Here is a 23,961-nt window from a genome sequence, read left to right on the forward strand (position 1 = left end):
TTACCACAAAATATATCTACATTGCACCCACTCTAGATGAATATTTCAAAAATTTAACCTCAAAAAGAATATTTCAAAAATTTAACCTCAAAGTGTTAACTGTGCGCCCCCCCCCCCCCCAATCTAAAATCCTTGATCCGCCCCTGGTGAACTCATTATCTTTTCACTCATTTACTTCTCTATTTGTTTGTAATTTAGTTTTTTTCAGTCTTCAAAAAAAATATGTATTGATAGTAATATATAACAAACGAATGTGGATAATGTCAATGGGTTGTGATGTGTATGGGTCGAAAGAATACTTCGTCCGAATTATTTTTGAGAAACATCACGTGTCTTTTCAAAACGAGACTCTTTGAAGAAACACCGACATCTTGCTCTCTTTGTTGAACAGGCAAGAAAGCTATCAAAATGAGTTTCGACAGGAGACCTGCGGACACTGAGAGAATGTCATCACTGAAAGTGGACAACTTATCATACAGAACGTCTCCTGATGACCTGAGGCGAGCTTTTGATAAGTATGGCGAAATAGGAGATATTTACATTCCCCGAGACAGATTTACCAGGAAGAGTAGAGGATTTGCTTTCGTCCGATTTTATGATAAAAGGGACGCAGAAGATGCGATGGATGCCATGGACATGCAGATGTTAGATGGTCGAGAGTTGAGGGTTCAGATGGCACGGTATGCTAGACCACCAGATAGGAGTCGAGGCGGAAGACGAGGGGGGTATGGTGGTGGCGGAGGTGGTTATGGCGGTCGAGACGGTTACAGACGTTCTTCAAGAAGGTGAATATATACTGTTAATACATAGACTGTTATCAAGATATTGTAGACGGAGTAATTTATAAATTAATTTGCATATTTCAGAATGCAGATGGTGCCCAAAAATTAACCAGTAATTCAGCCAATATTTGCAAATAGGATATGATGAATCTATAGATATCTTGTAATTTTTTTCTTTAAAGCAAAATAGTGGTAAGTTCATTAAAGGGTTCTTCCCCATGAATCGGTGTTCTGGTTTTGCTAAAGTTTGTATACTTTTATGTACTTTGGGTCTTATTAATACATCATTTTTCCCTGCTCAAAGTTTGTTCCTGTAAAGTTCATGTACATGTACATCTGTACATTGTACATGTATGTGCACTGTATATATATGTACATGTGTGGAAGACCAGTGGAAACTAAATTTAACTGTTCAATATGAACAACAAAAGGTTTGGTAGCAGATACATGTAAAACTTCAATATTACGTGTAGTTACAAATGTACTTGTACAAAAGTTTCAGTGTCACAGTGTTAAACCTTAACTTTAAGGAATTGAAAAGTTATTACATAAATATCTGTGACTTAACTTTGATATTTTCTTTTGTTCAGTTGAAATCAGTTGTGTACATGTGAGCAGATATAGTCAGTGCTCATTAAGCTGTTTAAAAGGGCATGCAGGGGCAACCTGTTTTGAAACAGCAGGCAGTTAAATGGCCTAGCAGTTAGCCACCAGTCCTGTTTAAAGCGGTGTCCAGTCCTGTTAAATTAGACTCCACAGGAAGTGTCCTGTTCAATTTTAGACCTAGCAGGCAGTAAAAGCCAGATTTCATTTCAATGCCTCTCCTGTTTTACTGTTACAAGCAGTTCAGGTGTCAAGCAGTCCTGTGTAATGTCCAGTTGTATTTTTAAAAAATGATGGGTGGCAGTTACAAAACATTAACTGAACTGTTCAAATTGATTTTATGTTAATAGGTAAGTTTACTTGTACTTTTAAGTACATAAGTAGTGTGTGTTAAAAATATGTGGAGACTACAGCATTTTTACCTGTACATAGAAGAAGTTGCAAGTAGAAATGGTGACATTCAGTACATGTATGAAAGTGTAAATGTCTTTTGGATGTACAGTATAGCACATGTACATGTAGCTAAAAAATTTTGCCTGGTACATGAAGCTTACATAAATAATGGGCCTATTTTTCCATTGAACAAATTTGTTACAAATTTTTTTTTGTATTAACCAGCAAACAAGGGTCTATTCAATGATTGGTGAAGCGTCTTAAACCGGAAAGGAGGTTTTTTGAGCATGTGAACATTGTAACTTACTTTTTTTGTTGAATGTATACATGTTGGAGTAGAGTTCTCAATGAAGATATCGGTAAACTGTGAATATGGTGTTGCTTTGATTTGCAAAATATCCACTCATTTTAGGAGTTAAAAGTTGCAAATAATTATTCAAGAAATTCTATTATTAGTTAACAATAGTTATAAATTTTATCAGCATTGTTTTACAAAAAGTTTACTGTGCAAAATTACTTTAAAATTACTCTTGAGATACATTTGTCGCTAAGTTTTTAAAATTGGGATCCAGATTCATTCAATGCATTTTTAATGACACTTAATAAGGTGAATGAAAATGACATCACAGTTACTAATTAAATTGGTAAACTTTCCTATATTTCTGAAGTTGTGGTACAATTAATAGCTTCCAGGTTTACTGACACTTGAATCTGAGCAAGGTTAGATAAAGGAGTTAACTTCTTAGTTAGTGATGTGTTTTAACTGTGTGAGTTCATATTTCAGAAGAATTTTTGTTCATGAATTGTATGCACAGTTTCAGTTTAGAATTATATTATTTTACAGTAGTGATACCTTATAAATATCTTTAATTTCAGATCTAGATCTAGATCCAGGTCTAGAAGTCGTTCCCGTGGTAGGGATCGCTACAGGTCAAGGAGTCGTTCCCGGTCAGAAAGTTCCAGAAGCAGAAGTAGAAGTAATTCAAGATCAAGGTCGCGATCACCAGCGTCATAAATTCACTCTAAAGGTCCAAATGACAGTCGTTTCATGTATATTGTACCATAAATCATATGTACATTATATTTTTAAGAACACCATGCCCCATCATGTTTGTGTTTTTATATACTTACTATATCAAGTGGGTGTGAAGAAGCCATTGTAAGTGACATTAATCCTTTTTAGAAGGACCGAAACGTTCAGGTTTACTTAAATAGTATCAAAGGATAAATATATTCTTTGTGAAATCATTTTTAATGAAAAGAACACTGTAACACAACTAGTAGATGTGTACTTTTCACTTGTTTTTAGTTTTTAATTTGCTCCAATATTGTGTTGTATAAAAAAATTTTAAGTAAAAATTCTCATTTAGAATGATTCTTAGAATAATGGAGATACTTAAAATTGTAAGCAAAACATGCAAGTACTGTTTATTTTATCCTGAAATTTAAATTTTCTAATAATGAGCAGATATTACTTGTACATGTAGTTTTTATCACAACTCTAAATGGATGTGAATACAGTACCATTACTTCATACATGACTTATATTAAAAAAAAGATTTTTTTCTTAACTCGAAAAAATATCAACATTGTTGTACAGTTATTAATATTGCAAAATAAAATGATTAAATGTTATTTAGTTTGTACATATTTCATTATTTAACTTAGAAATCGATGGTAAAGGAAAACTATTGACCAAACTTTATGACAAACGTGATGACTTTTCATTCAGAATTGTCAACTTTCCTTTCATCTGTGGCAACATCCCTTGGGCTCCTACGTATGGAGTGTTCATATCACAACTCATACCTTATGCCAGAGCTTGTCGGGACTACGTAGACTTTTTGTATCGCGCTAGAACTCTAACAAATAGGCTTCTTGAACAGGGTTATGTTGCTACAAGATTGAAGTCATTACTACAGAAGTTTTATGGTCATCGTCATGAGCTCGTGGATCGTTATGGTGTATCCATCAGCACCATGAAAACTGATTTATTCAACGGGTCATAGTTTTCATTTCCTAGTTTGTCTACCCCAGACTTGACTTTTTATGAGCAACTCGTCGGGTATTTCTAGAAAAGCAGAGGACGCTTACCCTACCGGTGCACCTGGTCCATGCTCCCAGTTTTTAGTGGAGTCCGAGTTGCTCATTTACTATTGTTACTTTGTATGTATGATTTTAGTTGCTTTATGTTCTTTGTTGTGTATGTCTGTTTTCCATGTCTGGTCTTTGTCCCTGGATTACATTCTTTTAATTACCGCTATAACCTTGGTTCTCTTGATTACTCTTTAACTCAAAATACATACAGAAACCGAATTAAGAAAGAAAGAAGTTGAAATCTATTTACTTAAGATACTTTAGTTTTTCATACAAACCTTTAAAGCAAAATCTTGAGAAATATCTGTTGCCAGGCATTGTGAAGTGACAATACATTATAAAATTTGAATTTTGATTGAGGTGACATATGAAGTGGACGTAGTGTAAGGGACACAACTCTTACTTGCAAATCATTGGAACGTTTATATTCAGCATTTTTCATCAATCTCGTTTAAGCATCAAAGTAACTTGGAACTGATTTCATTTTGTTTCAAAAATGCTTGATAGCCTTGAGTGATATTGAATATGATACAAACATGTCACTGATTTCAAAAGTTATGTCCCTTACTCTAGGCCTACCCCCTAGGAGACATACAAAACTACTCGCCTGTTGTGTCGCTCAGAACATGAGACATTCATCTACAAATTGCACCTCACCAATGCAGGAAAAAACGGGTCAGTGAGTTGATAGTCCAATGTATGCTCGATAGTCATACATTGGGCTAATATCAAAGTCTCGGTGCCAATTAGAGAAAACACTAAAGGAGCTCCCCCGACAGAAAACAAGTGTTAGCTATCATTATTTAGCACCTGTCATGTGTCCGTCCCTAGATGTTTTTTTAAGGCTTTCAAACTTGATAGACAATGTATCATTTATATGGTTTGTGGGAGTCGTCATTGATTATTACAGCCCGTCAAAATACATGACTGTTTTATGTGTATAAATGATGCAGGTAAATAGAAAAAATACTCGAAATTCAGCTTTTATATATATATGGTGTCTTGACTGAAAAGGGCATGAATACAACACTTGTAATCAAATTAGGAGAGTTTATCCTTGAAAATTGTTCCTGGAACTTAAAAATAACATGTAAGTCATTGCTAGAACTTTGTTCTTTTCTCGTTAATTTTTGTCGGAGTTTAAAAATATAAGTTTTACATTGAGAAGCCTACAGGGGCGCCGGGATCCGCGCCTGCTGAGTGCTTGCTGGCTGCATTAAATTTGGATCAGTAGTTTTCATTTAACATGCGATTTAAATATGTGTGACCAACAACCAGTCGGGATAAAAAAAACAAAAAAATGCATACGAACTGGGTAGAGATAACTTCCATTAATTGAACAAGACCTTGTGTTTATATGGACACAACGTTATTATAAACATCAGTATGGAAGTCTGTTTCTGACATCGTGATAAATAAAAGTCGCGAAAAATTATCTCGAAAAGTCGTGATAATTTGGGTATTTTATCGACATAAATGACAATTTTATCTCAAAAAGTCACGATAATTTTTCGCAATTGTTAAGATATTTATGTCGACGGTACGATGTAATTACATGAATTATGGCGACTTTAAGGGAACCGACGACAACTTGTGCCTTTCACATAAAATATTTTCACGATAAATTATGACAACTTCATACTAATACGACGACTTTATGTGCTAATTATCATGACAAATCGTGATATATTATCTCAACTGGTCGTAAAAGTTATTATACCTGTCAACATAAACTATCGCAATCTTAGAATTTAAAGTTGTGAAAATGCCAACTAGTGTCAACAACAAAACATATGAATTGCGATATAATGTTGACTTTTTCGTGAATTAACTTGACTTATTGACGTAATATCTCGACAAAAGCTAGTTTTTCCTGGTAAGTAACAATAAATTATCGCGAAATTTCGCGTTCGTCGAAATAATAAGTCAACAATTCAAGTTATTTCACAAAAAGTCAATATGATTTATAACAATGTATACATTTTGTAGCTGACACTACTTGGCATTTTCATGACTTTAAACTATAAAACTGCGATAGTTTATGTCGACAGATATCAATATGTTCACGACAAGTTGAGATAACTTGTCTCCATTTTGTCACAATAATTATCTCTAATGTCGTGATATTGGTAAAAAGCTATCGCAAAAATATTTATGTCGAAGCTACATATTGGCATGACTCTACAAGTCGTGATAATTAACTCGAACGGTCGACATAATTATCCTTACTATCACGAAAAATTATCACCACTTTTTGTGATAAAATTGTCATTTATGTCGACAAAATACACCAATTATCACGACTCTTGGAGATAATTTTTCGCGACTTTTATTTATCTTGATGACAGAAATAGACTTCCATACATCAGTACGTGTACAATTTACAGTTTCTTTATTTCACCGTTAGTCTATTTTTTATGTTACTGAGGGGCAACATTTACGCTGTACCTGTGTATAATGATGTTTTGGGGCCGTCTGCATCGGACAACTCAGACCGTGGCTCCGGACCACTCCGACTGTATATTTAGGGACTCGGACCGTCATACAAGACAACTCAGTCCGTGTTGAATGAGTGCTATGACCGTATTGGTCTCAGTATCGTATTAATTTTCCCATAGACTTCTATAGTGAAGTGCATATTTTTAGGATTTTTTAAAAAATATGTAAATTGATTCAATAAAACTTTCACTTATGTAGCATTTCTAAGGACATGTGAAAAAATAATTTCCCGCAAAGAAAATAGGGTGAGTCCACGAAGATCGGACAGAAAAGTAGTCTCGAACTATAAATAGCCATTTTCCCTACTTTCACTTTCGTTTTGCACTCACCAAACCAACCTTTTCAGTGGAACATTTTTATGATATTATGTTAGATTTTCTTTTAAAAAAGTTCTTCATCTTACAGTGTGATGTTTGCTCTATTTTATAAGTCATTGTTCATATCTTTTGACAAAATATTAGTTTGTAGAGAGGCAGAAAGAAAATGCACTATATTTTTATAGCATCCATGTTTTGACGTACACCTGCTCAGGGATATGCAATACGATACTGGTACCTATTTAAGGATAGTTTGGATACAGGACAACTCGGCTCTTGCTATTGATGTCCTTGTCTACGAAATTGTTTAAAAAAGGATTAAAAAAACATGAAACATAAAGTGTGCATTACAAAGTCTTTCATTTTCATTTTTTATTCAAATTTATTGAAAGTATTTGCATAAAAGCGTATTTCTGAATACTTAGAAAATGTTAAAAAGTTCACTTTTTTGTTTGACATGAAATCATAAAACAATATTATATTTGATATATGGTTATTGTATTTTTTTAATGATATATATATATGTTTTGAAATTGTAGTCTACCCTTCAATTGCAAGATATGATAGAGATGGAAAAATCAGGAGTTACAAATCATTTGATAACTTAATTAAAGTAAGCTTGTTATGTCATTATTAGATTAAGCTATTCAAACTCATTAAAGATAATCAAAATAATTAAATTTTGAAATGAATATCCTTCGAAATTAGAAATAGTCATCAATCATAACAATGAAATATAAAGAGGAATGTTGAGTACCAATGGGAAGACTTCATGCAGACCCATTTACAAAAAGGGATAGTGGTTCCGATCAAGAAACTTGAATAAAGAAAGGGGTTCCAGACAATTAATTGCCGCTCATGTTTTTTTTTTTAACAAAAGGGTAGCATAACCCCCGAAACCATCCTGATGTATCACCTAATCCCTTGTTAATCTGTTCCTTTTGAAATTTTGTTTTTACAGTTTTTTACAGGGTAGGCTTATCTTTAAATGTTTTGGGGTTAAAGGTATAAAATTGGACCACGTCAATAAAAAAAAAACTGTTTTGTTTCTAGTACGAATTTCTAGTTCAAAATTTTGATTTTTTTATTGGTTTCTTTGTGAATTTTTCAATCAGGTTTCAGATATATCTTACCGTGGTTATGTGGGTCTAAGGGCCACACGCCCAAAAAATCCACTACATGTGTATTTTAATTTTTTCCGTATTTTATTCTGCCTTCGTTTTTCAATCAGATTTCAGATATTTCTTACCGTGTTCGAGTTAAAAGGGTCAAAGGTGCCACACCCACAAAAATCGGTCCGATTTTGAAAACTTTTAATTAATTTTCAAATTTTGTGCTATTAATATTGTGCCCAAACTAGTTGTTGAGTCCATAATGAGATATAAGTCCCTATGCTTAAGTGCATCAAAGAATAATATTGTGTCAACACTTGCCTCAATTCAACGCGGTCGTATCATGCTATGCGAAGCTCTTTATCATAACGGTTTTCTCCTCAAGATATCTAAAGCCCGGAGATGACAAGTGAAAAAAAAATTGCTGGGAAGATGGCATAGAAATTTCGATAATGCATATCTCAGGAATGATGTCAGTCTGTGATCCGGTGATATTGCTTTTTGTAATAACCATTAGGCTTTTTGTCCATGTGTTATGATAATAGAACTGTAGGTGTTCCAGGACCTTAAAAGTACATGGCTAGTGTTTCATGTACCTGACATTATTGTTGAAATTATATTCTGTTAATGTACGTGTACGTGTCTTTTGGACTGTGTGCTCGGAAACTAAGCGCTTTCACATGATACATGTGTCTATGCGGCAACTTACAACACTTGTGCTATATAGCTTATTAACCTAGAAAAGTATTTTGTTGAGAGGGACATACATGTATCTGAAGACAGCATTTGTGTCATTATTGTCGACCTGAAGGTCGATATATAAATTGAATTTCGACTTGAAAACTTAGAAACTGGCCAAATAGTAGTTTGTAGCTCAATTATGCAGTATATCGGAGAGTTTTGTGATAATTCATCTGGGTGTTTCATGTAAACCGACATCGAACCTGGGTATTACGCAAATCGGTGCACTGTTACTATACATCATGAATTTTAGTGTGTGTTTTTTCTTTAATGTCCTTCGTAGTCAGAATGGTGAATTAAAAAAAAATCAGAGATTAATGTTAACCATTTACAACAACAAGCTTGTTTTCTGGATACTTTAAATATCGATCCCCGTTCTTTCTTTTATTCCCGATTTTTACAATATGACGATTATTCGCGGCGTAAAAATCTAAACGATCGATATAAATTGATTCAGTACTGGCGTACTTTGATTTTTTTTTTAAAGTTAACCATGTGAACATGTAAATCTTCAATCTGATAAGTTAATGTTTGTAAAACTATGGTAATTTGTCTTGTTTAATAACATCCAAAGACTGAAAGACTTCAAAAATATATTTATATTTGATCATTGTGTAATTTTATGATAGTAATACCAACAAGACAGATAGGAATTAGGAACTCGTGCCTAGGTCTTCATAGAAAGTTTTTAACTCTTAAAACAACTTGATTGCATATTCGTAAAAAAAAACCAATGTAACAATAATAATAAAAGTTTCCAGTCAAGACAAAATGAAATTCATCAAATTATTTCATTTCACAGAAAATCTGAAAGTCAAAATATATATGTATTTTGAAAATGACAGATAAACTTTATTACATTTGTTTTCCTTCAGTGCTTTAATAAAAGGTAGGGTATATAACACGGAAAACACTCGTTTACAGCTAATCATAACAACGATTATTCCAACAATAAAAAAAAAGTCTTTTTTTCACCATGGTAGAGCTTCATAAGAGAATTCGACTATAAGTCACGGCCCCGTGCAGGTCCGGGTGTTAAAAGAATAGGCCTGCAGCAGCGCTAAGCTTGTCGTAAAAGGCGACTAAATAGTGTTCAGAACCCTAGCCGGGGGCTAGGGCGCTTTGCCCACAGAGCAACTGGGATGTGTGCCCCAGGTGGTGGAACGGGGTACCCCTGGCGTGTTACATGCTGGGGTTGTCAGGCTATAATACGGAAAACCTGACCGCAAACGATAGTGGTGCACCGTATTGGGAAAAATGCCACGTTCCTCGCACGTTAAAGAACCCTACTGTGGTATTCTCCCGGAGTAGGAACCATAGGGCTCCACCACAGGAGGTTAAATTGCCCGACCCTACCCACCTCTCCCTATTTCCAGTGGCAATCAAAATTTGTCGACCCCATTGTCCTTGTGTCCCATCCCTTTTTCATTTCATCATCATTTCATGTTCATTTTGTCATCCATTTCATGTTCATCGTCTGAATATAGCTGAAATATTGCTGCTCGGACGTTAAACCCCAACAAACAAACAAACTATAAGTCACGTGATATTTAATCAGTACACGCATGTGTAGACCGAACAGAAATAAATAAAACTACTTCATTGTGATTTTGAAATACATACTATTGTTCCTAGGATACCCCGAATGAAACTTTGAAAACGTCACGTGACTGTTGTCATAGGAATTGTTCCATTTGTATTTAACGTCTAGCTGGTGCTGTCACTCCAACCATTAACTAGTGTTTTCTAAGAGTTTATGAAAAATAGGCTGTTTTACCATATTTTTGTTTAATACCAGTTATTTTAATACATATGTAATACCCTAATGTTGTTTTAAAAACGATAAATTTGCCAAAATACAAGTAGACTTCGTTTCGATATTTATCCTTAGTGCATCCGAGCTATATGTCAGTCATTTTTTTGTGTTTAACATGTTCAATTAAGAGACCGCTTTACAACAAAATATCAACTTGTATTGCATTTAGTAATTTGGAATGACTATATTGTTCTAAATGAACTTGAATAGGTATGCAGCGAAATTGGATGAAATGTTCGAAAAACAGGCGCGTAGCTGAGGCCAAATTGAAGTGTAGGCAAAATTACGGCAGAGGGCCTGAGGGCCACTTAAGGCCCACAGCAGGTCCAGGGCGGAGCCCTGGTAGGGGGTCCAGGGGGGGGGGCGATCATTGGCAAAATTAAGTGCAGGCAAAAGCTTTTTTGCCTAACGGCAGCTACGCGCCTGAAAATTGACCCAGTGACCGAACAAAACAGTTAAATCAAGTATCCAGAGCACACAGTTTTTATACGATCTCCACTTAAATTTCGTGCAATTACTTGAATACAATTTTGATGATCATTATAAAATGTTATAAGATAACAAGGTTTCACGCAAGAAAAATTGGTATTGATTTTGGGGGTTATTAGAATTATGGGCAAGAATGTTGCCAAAAATAAGCATTTCATAGAATTTAAGTATTTAACTCCAATAAAAGCACAGGAATGTCTATAATGTTCCACAATATTCTATACCACTATGGTCAGACTGGTAAGGATTTGGGGGGTTAAGACTTGAACATTTTAGAAATTATGGTCCAAAAAGGAGAATGAAAAACATGCTATTCCCTGATGTTCAGACAATAACTTGACTATTAGTAAATGAATCGCTTTGAAATTGTATAACAAGGTACTATACTACCAAAGGAAGACATGGATTGATTTATGGGTTTTGACTTGAGCCAACTTAAAATAAGGGGTCACAAAGGGGCCATAAGCAATTCTTATTTGTTTTTTTTTTTTTTATTTCTGGATAAAATTAAGTGAAAGGGAATGAATCACTTTAAAATTGTAACCGGAGTGCCATACCCTATTTGGATTGATTTTAGAAATTTCGACTTGAACCATGTAGGAATTAGGAGACAAAAAGTGCTCGAATGACCTCTTCAATTCTTTTTCACGGTCAAAAATCGAATCATAATCAAATCTCAAAGCTGAATCAGATTTGAATGGTGTGTCCATACTTGCCCAAACAGTTCAGAGTTCGACCTCTACTCTCGAATAAAGCTGCGCCCTGCGAGGCATTTTAAGTTCATGTTTTTTTGTAGTGTATTGAACTGTGTGCTTTGAAAAACTAAAGCCAGAAAGTTTCGGTTAATTAGGGGTTTGCCTATAAGTACATGTACATCCATAATAATAATAATGATCATAAAGTTCAAAGTTGTAGAATACTGTGAAATATCATTTATAAGCTTTTTCTCAAAAGTAATAGAACATTTTCATTATCGGAATGAAAAATAGTAATGAAATATCAAGATTTTTGGAAGTAGCGATTGTCACAATATGTACCTACCAGGTGCCATTTTAGAGACCCAATCATGGTTTTCTTTCCTGCTATCAATTTTCATTTAAGTACTTCTCTGTCTACGAACCAGGCAAAATACATATCAGATGTGGATGAAGAAAATATTACTGCATTATCCAAGTATTTATATCTCATAACCTCGAGAAATAACCAGAGTTTATAAATTTTGCCTTTTTAAGATGTTAATAGGGCAATTTAGTTGAAATGGCGGGATAATTTTCTCGCTCTTTTTCCCTATATAAGCAGTAAAAATTATTTACGTCACAGATAACTCAGGAAATTGCTTTCCCTTTTCTGTTTTCTAGATGTATTGAATACATTTGAGGCAAAAAAAGACGAAACTGAAAATGATGTTCCACCGTTGTCTGATTCTTACACAGAATAGTACTAAACGGTTATTATTAAGGCTAAAACTGCGAAATATGAATAAGTTTGTAGTATTTTATTATCTATTTTAGGGACATAATATTTTGATACACATTACATTAAAAAAACTATATATCTATACATGAACCCGGTTGCCACTGAATACATACAAAATGTATTGACCATCAAAAATATAGTGTAAAAGTTAATTACCAGAGCATTTTTTTCCAGTTCATGCTATCTTTGGAATGCATATAGCAATGTCCATCTGGTCCCTTTTCTGACAACCACTGTGATTCTACACAGAGTTATGACATGAGTAATGTAGAGACAAATTGTAACGCAATCGAAACTAGTAACCTTCCTATCAAAAGTTTTATCATATATATATATATATGCACTTTACGCATAGTAATTTTCAGTTACGTAGTTTATATTGTCTATATTGGGAAAGAACCGGTTTGAATTTCGCGGGTAGTATATAAAGGAGATGATCACGTTTTTTTTTTCAGTTATCGAGGTTGGGCGGTGACCACGTACGTACATAGTGTAGACATATTTACAGTATTAATTATGTAATAAAGAGGTAAATTTCATTTTTATTAATCATGATATTTGTTTATTTTTAGATACTCTGTAATGCCAGTGTATTTATGGGCAGGACTGTCACTATTTTTTCTTCAGTGGAAAGATTCCGATTTTTCACTGATGTAGTCCTAGACAGTAATTCTATTTTGAATATGTTTTGTTTATGTAATTAGAATATTAAATCGACATGGTCATCGTGTCTGACGAAATCAGAAATGTTTTCAATTATTTTATTAAAAAGTGATAGAGACGTAGCTTGGATTTGGATAGTAGATTGCAGAAAATTAGCATAGTTTTGCACATAAATAACTTATGTTCGGTTGAACAAGTGAATTCTGAACATTACTACATTTATGAGTCCTCAAACAATAACTATATATCTTCATCCACATCTGCATATGATGCCTATTTTTTCTACAAAGTTTCATAAAAATTCCTAGAGCAGTTAAGGAGGAGATGCCCTCACGAGGTTTTTACATGAAAAACGCTTAAGTTGGATTATTATATAGATAGCATGAGTTACCGAATGTTTTCTATGTTAAAATTTTCGATAATTCACACTGTGAGATAAATTCGGTATTTTCACTCTCGCACTTTCTCACGCCAAAACGTCACAACACAAATATCAACCCGCCGTTTACAAAATTCAAAATTGAAAAGTTGAAAATAGCAACGAACAATGGAGAAAATCTGAACAATAAATAGGATAATTGGTTGGTTTTCGTGAATAGACTAAATATGATCACTCGTGCCAAGAACGCATTAATATAAATCTAGGCGTTTTTCGGCACCCGTGATCATATTTTGTTTATTCACGCTTTCCAATTAATCATCCTATTATTATCTCACGGTTGCTCACTGGTCTCTTTAAGAATAACACGGGTTTCAAAGGGTTGTGACATCTTTTAAGATCTTTCATGTTAGAACAATATAAGAAGAAAAAATAAATAGTTCAGTGCGCTCGTTTTTTAGGAAAAAGCATTTTCAAAGTAAATTTTTGCGGGAACAGGATTTTCCGTGATTTTCTGTAGGGTTTGTCTAGGTAGGTTTTATCTATTAAAACACTGAAGAAATAATAACCATTTCATAAAGACTTTCCGAATGACATTTTAAGGTGTGTTGAATGAAATTATGAACAGGAAATGGATGTCACTGGGCAAAAAAATATTTAATGCTATGAAATGGATAAAACCACAGGAGTCCGAAAATCTGACAAAAATGTCTGGACATGACCAGCGAACATCTTTCATAGTGTTTTGGTGGTTATTATACCCATTAATACACATCATATGATTACCAACCTTCCTATAAAGTGTCCTTAAAATCCCTTGAGTTGCGCTTACAAGAAATTATGACAGACAGACAAACGAGGGAATTCCTATACCCCCTAAACTTTGTTTCCGAGGGAGTATAATTATGATAATCAAATCATTAGTATCATGTCAACAACATAATTAGTTTACGAAACTTCATCTATTTCAGCTGTCCCTTACTTCATTGTATGTTGCAGCGTGGCAGTATTGCGTTTGCATTTAAATACCATGACTTTTCTGTAATGTTGTCCTCTGTCTTCTGATGATATAATATTTGGATAAAATGTATTAAACTTCAATATCTCTCCACCCATGACCACTAGTAAGTTCACGAAAGGAACTACAATATACTTATGTTCTTACATTTTAATTTGATATCAAAATATAAAACAGAACAGAATCTGCATACTACATTCACAAGAAGCCGAAATATTTCAAAAAAGATTCGTAGATATTAGCCACAATATGCTGGAGTAGCCTCGCTTAATACACGATTTCCCTTTAAATTTCATTTACATACAGGTTTAGTTAACTACAATAAAAATGTGCGCTCTACGATCTCAACTAATCAGAAAAAAAAAAGAATTTTCACATTATTTTGTACAATGAAGTTGACATTTTGTTTACTTCGCGGAGAACCATTTTACAATTAATTTCATGTGTGACAATCATGCGTTGCATTGCTTTGTAGTTCAGCACTTACACTAAAGAATAGTTTTTTAGAGATGGGATTTTTTAAAGTTTACGGTTTGTGTTGAAGTACTTGGACTTTTTAATGAAAGTGACATAAGTCAAACTTCATTGTTAAACAATCACAGCTATCGGCCAACTTATCTAATGCTGGTTCAATTTTCATAAATGTATTGTGTCAGTTTTTGTTTATTCTTAATTATTGGTGAATCGAAGGTTTTACTTGGATGCACTCGAAATCCCTTTTTTGCCCGTTTTACTAACATGGCCTGTGTTACGAGTCATTATCCACGTTTCAGGTGAAATCACTATCCCATGGGCAGTTAATTTATCATGATTATGCCCTTAAAATAAGCCTATGAATATAAATAAACGATTTCTGGGATTTATTAGACGCATTCCAACATTAGATCTTTCACTGAATGATTCCGGAAAATCGTATATAACCCAATTCCCAGAACCGTCTAAGCTACGTGTTTCCATGTAGTTTAATTTCTAAGGTTTTTGTTTTCAAACTTGGTGAGTAATAAACACAGGGTCAACACGAACATTTTCGTTTTTAATCAACTCTATGTACGTAAATGCATTTCAGGATTAAAATACCTTAGTGTAAGTAATATGTAGATATTTTTATGTCAATAATAAAACAGGATGTATATTGATTTAGGTTATATTGTGGTGAAAAACAATCGCCGGATTATAAATATTGAAGTAAATTCAATAACCTAAATCTTACAGCCTAGATCGATTAAAATATGCATTTGAAGCGTAACTAGGAAATTTATAGTACATTGGACTTGTTCATGTGCCAAAAGATTGAACACAGTAGGATTCCAATTGTACCAAAAGACAAACGTATATTTGTATTATATAACGGGACATATATAAATGATTAAATGGACAATAGATATCAATTGAACAAATATTTGTGGAGATTTAAAGGTATTACTGCGATTGATGAGGCTATAATGATAGCGATATAAAGTCGTAAGTCGCTGTAGAGACTTAAACAACTTGGAATTTACTACACGGAAACTAACATTATTCGAAATATCGTTACAGAGTCATATTATGATTTGATAATGTCTCGCTCGTCTCAACGAATGCCACACAGTGATAAAAGGTTAAATAGAGATGATGAGATTGAATCTGAAGACAGTGTACCTAGGTATAGAATCGTCAGAGTGGTTTCTTTATCTGGAAATAGAAAGCCAAGTAGTCAAATAAGCGACCAAAAGCACCAATACATAACTAGAACGGTTATACCGAGGAGCCAAATAGACGACGAAAGCCATGAATCCTGGCCCAGGACAGTAATTGCAAGGAGAGAGCTAACTGAACGAAACCGTCAATCTTTACCGAGAAAAAACTTGAATCCTTTGACAAGTCGTAGTATACATCGACGTCAACAATCTTTATCCAACTCTGAATCATCTTCTTCAGACGATGATAGTGAAATAATTCGCGATAGAAGAAAAGTAGTTACATCTGAACCAAGGTATCACAGAGTTTCAACTAAAGTCCAAAGGCTTCAGAACTCGTCTTACGAAGACGGTCAAAGTTACGCACAGCCATTGCGGAGACGAATCGTAAGAGCTCTACCCACAAGAAGAACAGGTGGCAAGTCCTTGCTAAATAAACGATCGGACAGTTATCAACTTAATGATGAAAGGCAGCTTACTCCGACAAATGCAAGGTTTGAGGAAAAGCATGCGACGTTGGGGAATCATCATGTTTCAACAACTAATCAAAACTCAATCGACTATGAAACTGACTCGGACTCGAGTGATTCTGATTCAGACTCTGACGAGAGCGAAAACAGTGATGTGATAAAACAAAGCGACAAAGCTTCACGAAGTACAACTGTATCAGGGCGGCTTTTGTTAGATTATTCAAAAATGTTGAAATCAAGGGAAGAACAAAGAAATTATGAGCGAGAAAGAAAGAAACACGAGGAAGAAGTCCAAATTGTTAGATTAGTTCAAAAAGAGATTAATAAACCACCACGTAATCCTAAAAGGAAACTATCGTGTGGATGTCTTAACCCAAAACATGGTGAATACTCGGAAGTAGCTGTTGAAAGGGTAGCATCTGAAAAGAGAATGAACGATCGTATTGACTTCAATAAGAATCCAACAACACCTTATAACACTGTTAATGGTTTGAAAAATCATGACACAGACGCCGAAAACACAATTAAAGAAAAAGTTCGGGAGTTGGAAGAGCGTCGAATATTGTCTGAAAAACGGAGCAAGGTTGAGGTAATTGGGGAACGTGAATATTTATTTCGGAAAGAAAAAGAAGAATCAGAAATAAAAAATAGACCTAGTCTACAAGATTTAGATGTGTGCAAGCCACCAAAAATATATCCAACAAAATGTATCAACGAACTTGACAATATAGAGGTCAAGGTCAAATACGATGATGATTTTGAAACGATGTATCCAAAACCCCGACCAAGAGGTTTTCAGGAAGTATACTATATAGATCTAACGAAGCCTACAGAAATAATTGAGCCTAAACTCTTTGATGTGTTTGAACGTCGGATAGTCCCTCAACCGAAGGTAATTTATCCGTTATGTATTAACGTAATATTTGCTAACATGCAAAGTTCGAGGATGCTTATTTTGCACAAATCAATTTGAATAATTTAATTGGTAATTTACATTGAAGATCTTAAGTTTAAATCAAGGGGTATGAAGGGAAAAACAATGGAGAAAGCACTGAATCAAAATATGTCCCATTTTTCGATATCGCCATAATTTGTTTGTTGCATAGCATTTGTGAAGACAGAAGGTACAACCTGAAAATTTTGACACGGTGAAGAAAGAAAAACGCAATTTTACCTTCAATTCGAAAACCATTATTAATGGTTCGCGTTACATTTTCTTCAAGAAGTCTACACATAAATGTATTTAAGGAAAGACAATTTTTAAAAGGAAGAGCACAAATTCGACCTAAAGGTGGGACCCCTTCATAACATCATTGCAATGTTTTAGAATTCTACACCAAATAACAGCGCTTGTGTGAATGTCAGACCGAAAGCAAGTGCACACGCCTGAATAAAGCCCATCACATACTAGGTCATCTTAAAGCCAGACAAAATCTACTATAGATTAATGGCAGTAAACATTTGGCAGCGTGATTTCTCCGACAAAACAACTAAGAAAAATATACTGACAATGGTGTACTTTTATGTTTCTGAAAGCTACCGTCTTCCAGGGATGGTTTTTGACAATATGTGAAAGGTGAAACCTGAACTGCATCCAAAAACTATAAAACTTGACAAAATAAAATTCTGGAACGGTTAAAACAAGTTCGGTACGATCGGTCTTATATTTTGCCACTTTATTACCTTTTTTCCGACGCAGTCGGTATAGTTTCGCTTTTTACCCTTTGACCTAAAAGACGCTCTTTCATTGAAACGCAAATCACCTGACGATTGGCCTAATACTGGCAACTTAGTGGCGTTTCGAGAAAACTGCATCAGAAATTGAAATTGCGTGCCATACGTTATTTCCTGGTGAAAATTATAAGTCAAAAGAACAATTTTTACTGCGTCGGGTATCTTTTTTAAAGATACTACTTGTTTACTTTTCACGTTAACAAGACATTCTTTCGTACAACATAATTATATGTCAATGGCATGATTAAGTAGCCTTGAATTTTTTATTTATTGCTGTTTTGAAATTTAAAAAAACCGGTTTATTCTTACATACTACGGAAATTCTTTTTTACTCTTCTAGTACACCTGTATTACTTTTCATAAATAAAATCGTAAGTGTAAGAGTAATCAAGGGAACCAAGGTTATAGGGTAATCAAAAGAATGTAATCCAGGGACAAATACCAGACAGGGAAAACAGACATACATAACAAAGAACATAAAGTAACTAAAATCATACATACAAAGTAACAAAAGTAAATGAGCAATCCGGACTCCACTAAAAACTGGGAGCATGGACCAGGTGCACCGGTAGGGTAAGCGTCCTCTGCTTTTCTAGAAACACTCGCCGAGTTGCTCATAAAAAGTCAAGTCCGGGGTAGACAAACGACGAAAGGAAAACTATGACCCGTTGAATAAATCAGTTTTCATGGTGCTGATGGATACACCATAACGATCCACGAGTTCATGATGACGTAGTAGTGGTGACTTCAATCTTGTAGCAACATAACCCTGTTCCAGAAGCCTATTTGTTAGAGTTCTAGCGCGATACAAAAAGTCTGCGTAGTTTCGGCAAACTCTGGCATAACGTATGAGTTGTGATATGAACACTCCATACGCAGGAGCTGAAGGGATGTTGCCACAGATGAATGGAAAGTTGACAATTCTGAATGAAAAGTCATCACGTTTGTCGTAAAGTTTGGTCAATAGTTTTCCTTTACCATCGATTTCTAAGTGTAGGTCAAGATATGAGGCTGACTTCACAGTGCCTGTAGTATCCTTTATCTCAAGTTCTTTTGGGTATATGCGATGTATCAAATTACCGAAATTAGGATTGTTTAAAGATAATACGTCATCTATATAGCGGAAATCGAGATTGAAGGATCTAGCCAAACGATATTCTTTCTTTCTGATCAGATCAGCTATAAAGTCAGCTTCATAAGAGTGAAGGAATAGGTCAGCAACTAAAGGAGCACAATTTGTTCCCATTGGAATGCCGACCGTTTGTTGAAAAACACGTCCACGACACTGGACAAATATGTTGTCGATTAAAAATTCCAGCATTTTGTAAACATCTTCCTCTGTATATTTGAAAGATAATTTGGAATTATTTCTTACAAAGTATGAGGAATCTCTACCAAGAACTATATATTTGTATCTAGGTGTACCATCTTTTTTTGGAAAAACAACGATATATAATGTTTTTAAGTCGGGAGTTTAACTGAGTATGGGGAATAGAAGTATACAGTGCTGAAAAATCATAGGTTTTTAAATGCAATTATATTCAGATAATAGTCTTGAACTGATTGTCTCCAAAAGATCTTTCGAATTTTTCAGGATCCACATTGAATTCATACCACTACGGAAGTAACAAGTGTTGTGGTAGGACTGTAGACCCTCTTTGACAGTTGTGAGTCGTAAGTTATGATGTCACAATACTTTGATTTACTATGACGTCATAACTTACGACTAATTTTACACTTACGATTTTTTGTGAAAAGGACCACTGGTCCTAGCTTCTAGTTTCTAGTATAATCCAGGTTGTTTATTTACTTTTGCTTTTATGTGTGTGTTTTTTTTTTCATGATCTGTTGTATATATTTTTTTGCCTAGTCGTTATCCCTGGATTCGATTATCGTTCGAATTCTGGTTCCCTTTATTTCCCTTTCCTTTTAGGTTAAACATATTTCATTTGTTACAAACCAAATGGATACGACAGAAATGCATTTTTCCCTTTCAGAAGCAGCATGAAGGTATGGTTAAAGTAGGTGGTGGATGGAATACAATGAATGACTATATGGAAAGACACATTCCTGTCAAGAAATTTGTGTACCACAGAAATTTACCAAACGATTCTAGCTTAGCTAATTCGAAGAAGGAATATTATGGTTTCAAATCTAAATACAAATATCCTAAATAGTTGTATCATACACATTAAAACTTTTCCAATATAGTTAATTTGTGAAGATAGTTTGGTTATGGGCAACAAGTTTGGAGACAACAATGCGGAGTGCATCGTTTTAGATGTCTTGATAAGAATGTTACATGCTATCAGACGATTTCATACACAACCAAAAGTGCCACTTAGGATAAGAATTTGTTGTTCGATTCATATGATGATCATAAAATCATACAATGATTTACATATTATTGCAATGTGATTATCATATTCCTATCATATGTATGAATATATTATATATGATAAGCATGTGATAATCTGGCATATCATAATCATATGTAAACTGAATCATTTTTAATATATCATGCTTATCATGATGATGATATGTTGCATTACATATAATGCCCATGCGGGCCACTTTTATCTGTAATTATTATACATTGACGTGTCTGCTGCGCGTTTTTACTATGCATTTAAACGCATTTAATAGAATGTTACTGAGAGATTTTTTAATAAGGAGAAAACATATAATTTATTTAGGGTAGTTGTCTTTTATTCGTGAATAACGGTAATTCTAAATTATAACACTACGTTATTTTATTTAGTCATATATTTAATGTGATGATGAAAAACAGACAGTGCATGAATAAAGGACAAACCAGCGAATGAATAAAGGACAAAACTTATAAAATATGTGGAAGAAACCATTCGCGTCGTTTCTGATAAACATCCTTCACTTTCAATAGAACAACCATGGACCAGTAGTAAAATCGATATCTGGAAAAGTAATCAAGGGAACCAAGATTCTAACGGAAAATGAAGAATGTAATCCATGGGGGAAGACAAGACATGGAAACTGACACACATAATAAAGAACATAAAATAACCAAAAAAATACATACTAAGTAACAAAAGTAACTCGAACTGCACCATAAACCTTGGAGCATGGATCAGGTGCCCCGGTAGGGTAGGCGTCTTTTGCTTTTCTAGAAACACCCAGCAGTGATACAATAACCCAAGTCATGTTTTAAAAACGAGGTATATTTCTAAGATATATATTTTTGGAGCCCGTATAGATTGGAATGGCAGCTTTTCAGCATATATTCATGTAACGGAATGCTTTCAGGTTAACATAGTTCGTTGGTGTCCAGGATAAGAATTTCTTATTTCCATTATATTGGTAAAAATGCCACACATGTGCACGTCTGTAACACGTTTTTTTTACATGCGTGTCACACGTATGCAAAAGAGACGTTTCATGCCACGCATATGACACATGCGTGAAAAACACATATGGTACGCAAGAATCGCCCACGTAATCATGCATTTCATATGCGTTTGTAAGTACAATGTACACGTATTACACAAGGTTGACATTTTTGTAATCATCCAATCAGATAAACCTGACTTGAGATTCTCCTCAAATCCTTATTCAACTCAAATATTGACCAATCATATCTCGAGAAGATTTGAAAATATATAAAATTCAAGCATCGTTTAAAGGAAGTGTAAACCATTTGATGTCAAATAAAAAAAATCCTACGTTTTAGCCCAGAGCTCAGATTCCAAGGAATATCGACAAGGCGCTGAAAATAAAATAATAACAATCTGCACCTAGTCTTGCAATTACACCGATTGTTTAACTTATTGGAGAAAATTTTCTTCTGATATTATATTCATTTTAAACTAGAAAAATAAACATAGAATCTTTTCTTGCTTAGTCTTGATAAGTGTTCTTTAATGGCAATGCTCAATGGTAGTTGTCATTCTCACTTTCGAAAATTCCAAAACACATATTTCAAATTCGATAGTATTTTACACATGAGAGGAGAAAATGGAAAGGAAGATACAACAACCACATCAAATTGTGACCAAAAAAAAAACAACAAAAAACAAAAAAAATCACAGACAGTCTTTGGATTGTCAATGGAACACAAAAATGCCAATCATACATATTGCAAATTTTGATATGCTGTACCCGTGTTTCAAGGAGTAACCTGTCATCAGTAGTATTAGAAACAAATATAGAAACAAATATATAGGAAGGTCTCAATCCGAAAAACATTCTATACAAGAAGTACTCAAAACAAAAACTATCGAAATATGAAGCCAGATCCATCACTGAGGAATTCTACCGTGTACAATACAAGGAATGAATCATCACTGTTCTAGGTGTATGTATTTTGAATCGGCGAAATTGTTCCCTCACCCTTTGATAGTTTGCCTTTAATAGCCGTTGAAAGGATAAGTATACCCGTTCACAGACATGGGCACTACATTTTACACATATAAAGAATAAAAATTCAAATCACACAGGATTTGCATCATTTTGTATGGCTTGCTCCCCTTTGCTGGTGAGAAAAATTCCGAACTTTTTACATCAGATCAGATCAAATGTCATCCCATACAAGTATCAATAGCTATATTTAAGAAAAACTAGCAAATAGTGCAGTCCGCAGCAGTTTTTGGTAAACGTGCCAAAAACTTTCAACTTTTAGCAGCCCGAAATGAAAGGCCGACCTTGACCTTTGAGGTATCGAAATGTAAAAACAAGAAAGTAAATATTAAAAAAAAAACACAATCTGAAATTATTTTTTTAAATATCTAACATTTGCAGTAAAATATCGAATTTTCTATTTGAAAAGAAGCTTTGAAAGAACCATTTCTCCATTTGTTCGAAACAAGTTACCACGTGGCCCAGTGTGTGAATATTTCGTACATAAGCAAAGATAATTGTATAATACTAAACAAAACTGTCTAGTAGTCCTAATATAATCATCTCAGTTCTTGCCAAATTTGGAGGTAAACGTGGAATTTTTCATTAACTCGACAGAACATTACTTAACCTGTCTAAAATTTCTTCTTGTCCTGGCTACAACGAAAACTACCAGCTTGTTTAGAAACGGAAGCTTTGTATTAACTAAAAAAAAAGATAATACAAATAATGTAATAAATGCAGTTCAAAGAAAAATAGCAGAAACAAAACTTCGTTATTGGCCAAAGTTGATTTTATTGCACATAACGAAACTGTGCATTGTTGTATCCTAATTGATTTGGTCTTAGTTTGTTTTTGACTCCATATCGCCGATATTCGTCTTAAACATGCCAGTGCAAGCCAAAAGAAAGAAACAAAAAGACTTCCATTGTATTGTATAGCAGTACAAGGCTTTTGGAAGGTCAAGAAATGCGACAAAAACTGTACCTCCAAGACAGTCTTTTCTGACAGTTAGGTTATTTGTGTGAGCAACACGTTTTTTTTCGCCTGAAAAGCTTATCAGCAATTCACTTTCTTTAATAGTACACGTGTCGAAATTATAGGTTCATAACAGAGTTTAGCTGTCGTAAATTAAAAGCGGATAAAAGCATTGAACATTCTGGCAGGTAAACGCGTATCCTTCACATAGACCTGTTATGAATATACAGTTTGTGTCTGGATACTAGGATAGCTTTTGATTTGAGGCCTGAAAGAGAGGGTATTTCACTTTCATTGTACCAGTCTTTCGGGGGGATAGCATTGGCGATAGAGATTTTTTCTACCCC

General features: G+C 34.3%; 2 protein-coding genes across 3 annotated transcripts; both read left to right on the plus strand.

Moving 5' to 3' along the window:
- Nucleotides 1-323: 323 nt before the first annotated feature.
- Nucleotides 324-3,413, plus strand: LOC148613570 (serine/arginine-rich splicing factor 2-like). Of its 2 annotated transcripts, XR_015923415.1 has the most exons (3): nucleotides 324-785; nucleotides 1,373-1,735; nucleotides 2,655-2,886. XR_015923415.1 is itself a non-coding variant. In XM_088586975.1 (2 exons), exons 1-2 carry the CDS (start codon nucleotides 409-411, stop codon nucleotides 2,791-2,793), a joined length of 516 nt encoding a protein of 171 aa, XP_088443101.1. In that variant the 5' UTR covers nucleotides 324-408; the 3' UTR covers nucleotides 2,794-3,413. The 2 variants fall into 2 exon arrangements, 1 of the variants encoding a protein (XP_088443101.1); XM_088586975.1 differs by lacking the exon at nucleotides 1,373-1,735 and having other exon boundaries at nucleotides 2,655-3,413.
- Nucleotides 3,414-15,361: 11,948 nt separating this feature from the next.
- On the plus strand, nucleotides 15,362-20,960 carry LOC148613571 (uncharacterized). Its single transcript, XM_088586977.1, has 2 exons — nucleotides 15,362-17,423; nucleotides 20,263-20,960. Exons 1-2 carry the CDS (start codon nucleotides 15,942-15,944, stop codon nucleotides 20,440-20,442), a joined length of 1,662 nt encoding a protein of 553 aa, XP_088443103.1. The 5' UTR covers nucleotides 15,362-15,941; the 3' UTR covers nucleotides 20,443-20,960.
- Nucleotides 20,961-23,961: the final 3,001 nt, after the last annotated feature.

The sequence above is a fragment of the Perna viridis genome, chromosome 6, assembly GCF_037379345.1.
Source record: "Perna viridis isolate PV_CMFRI_1.1 ecotype Kerala chromosome 6, ASM3737934v1, whole genome shotgun sequence".
In the NCBI taxonomy this organism is placed as follows: domain Eukaryota; kingdom Metazoa; phylum Mollusca; class Bivalvia; order Mytilida; family Mytilidae; genus Perna; species Perna viridis.

Coding starts and splice junctions, on each gene's coding strand:
- LOC148613570 (XM_088586975.1), top strand. CDS start 409: ATGAGTTTCGACAGGAGACCTGCGGACACTGAGAGAATGTCATCACTG. Junction 786..2,654: donor TACAGACGTTCTTCAAGAAG/GTGAATATATAC, acceptor CTTTAATTTCAG/ATCTAGATCTAGATCCAGGT.
- LOC148613571 (XM_088586977.1), top strand. CDS start 15,942: ATGTCTCGCTCGTCTCAACGAATGCCACACAGTGATAAAAGGTTAAAT. Junction 17,424..20,262: donor GGATAGTCCCTCAACCGAAG/GTAATTTATCCG, acceptor TTTCCCTTTCAG/AAGCAGCATGAAGGTATGGT.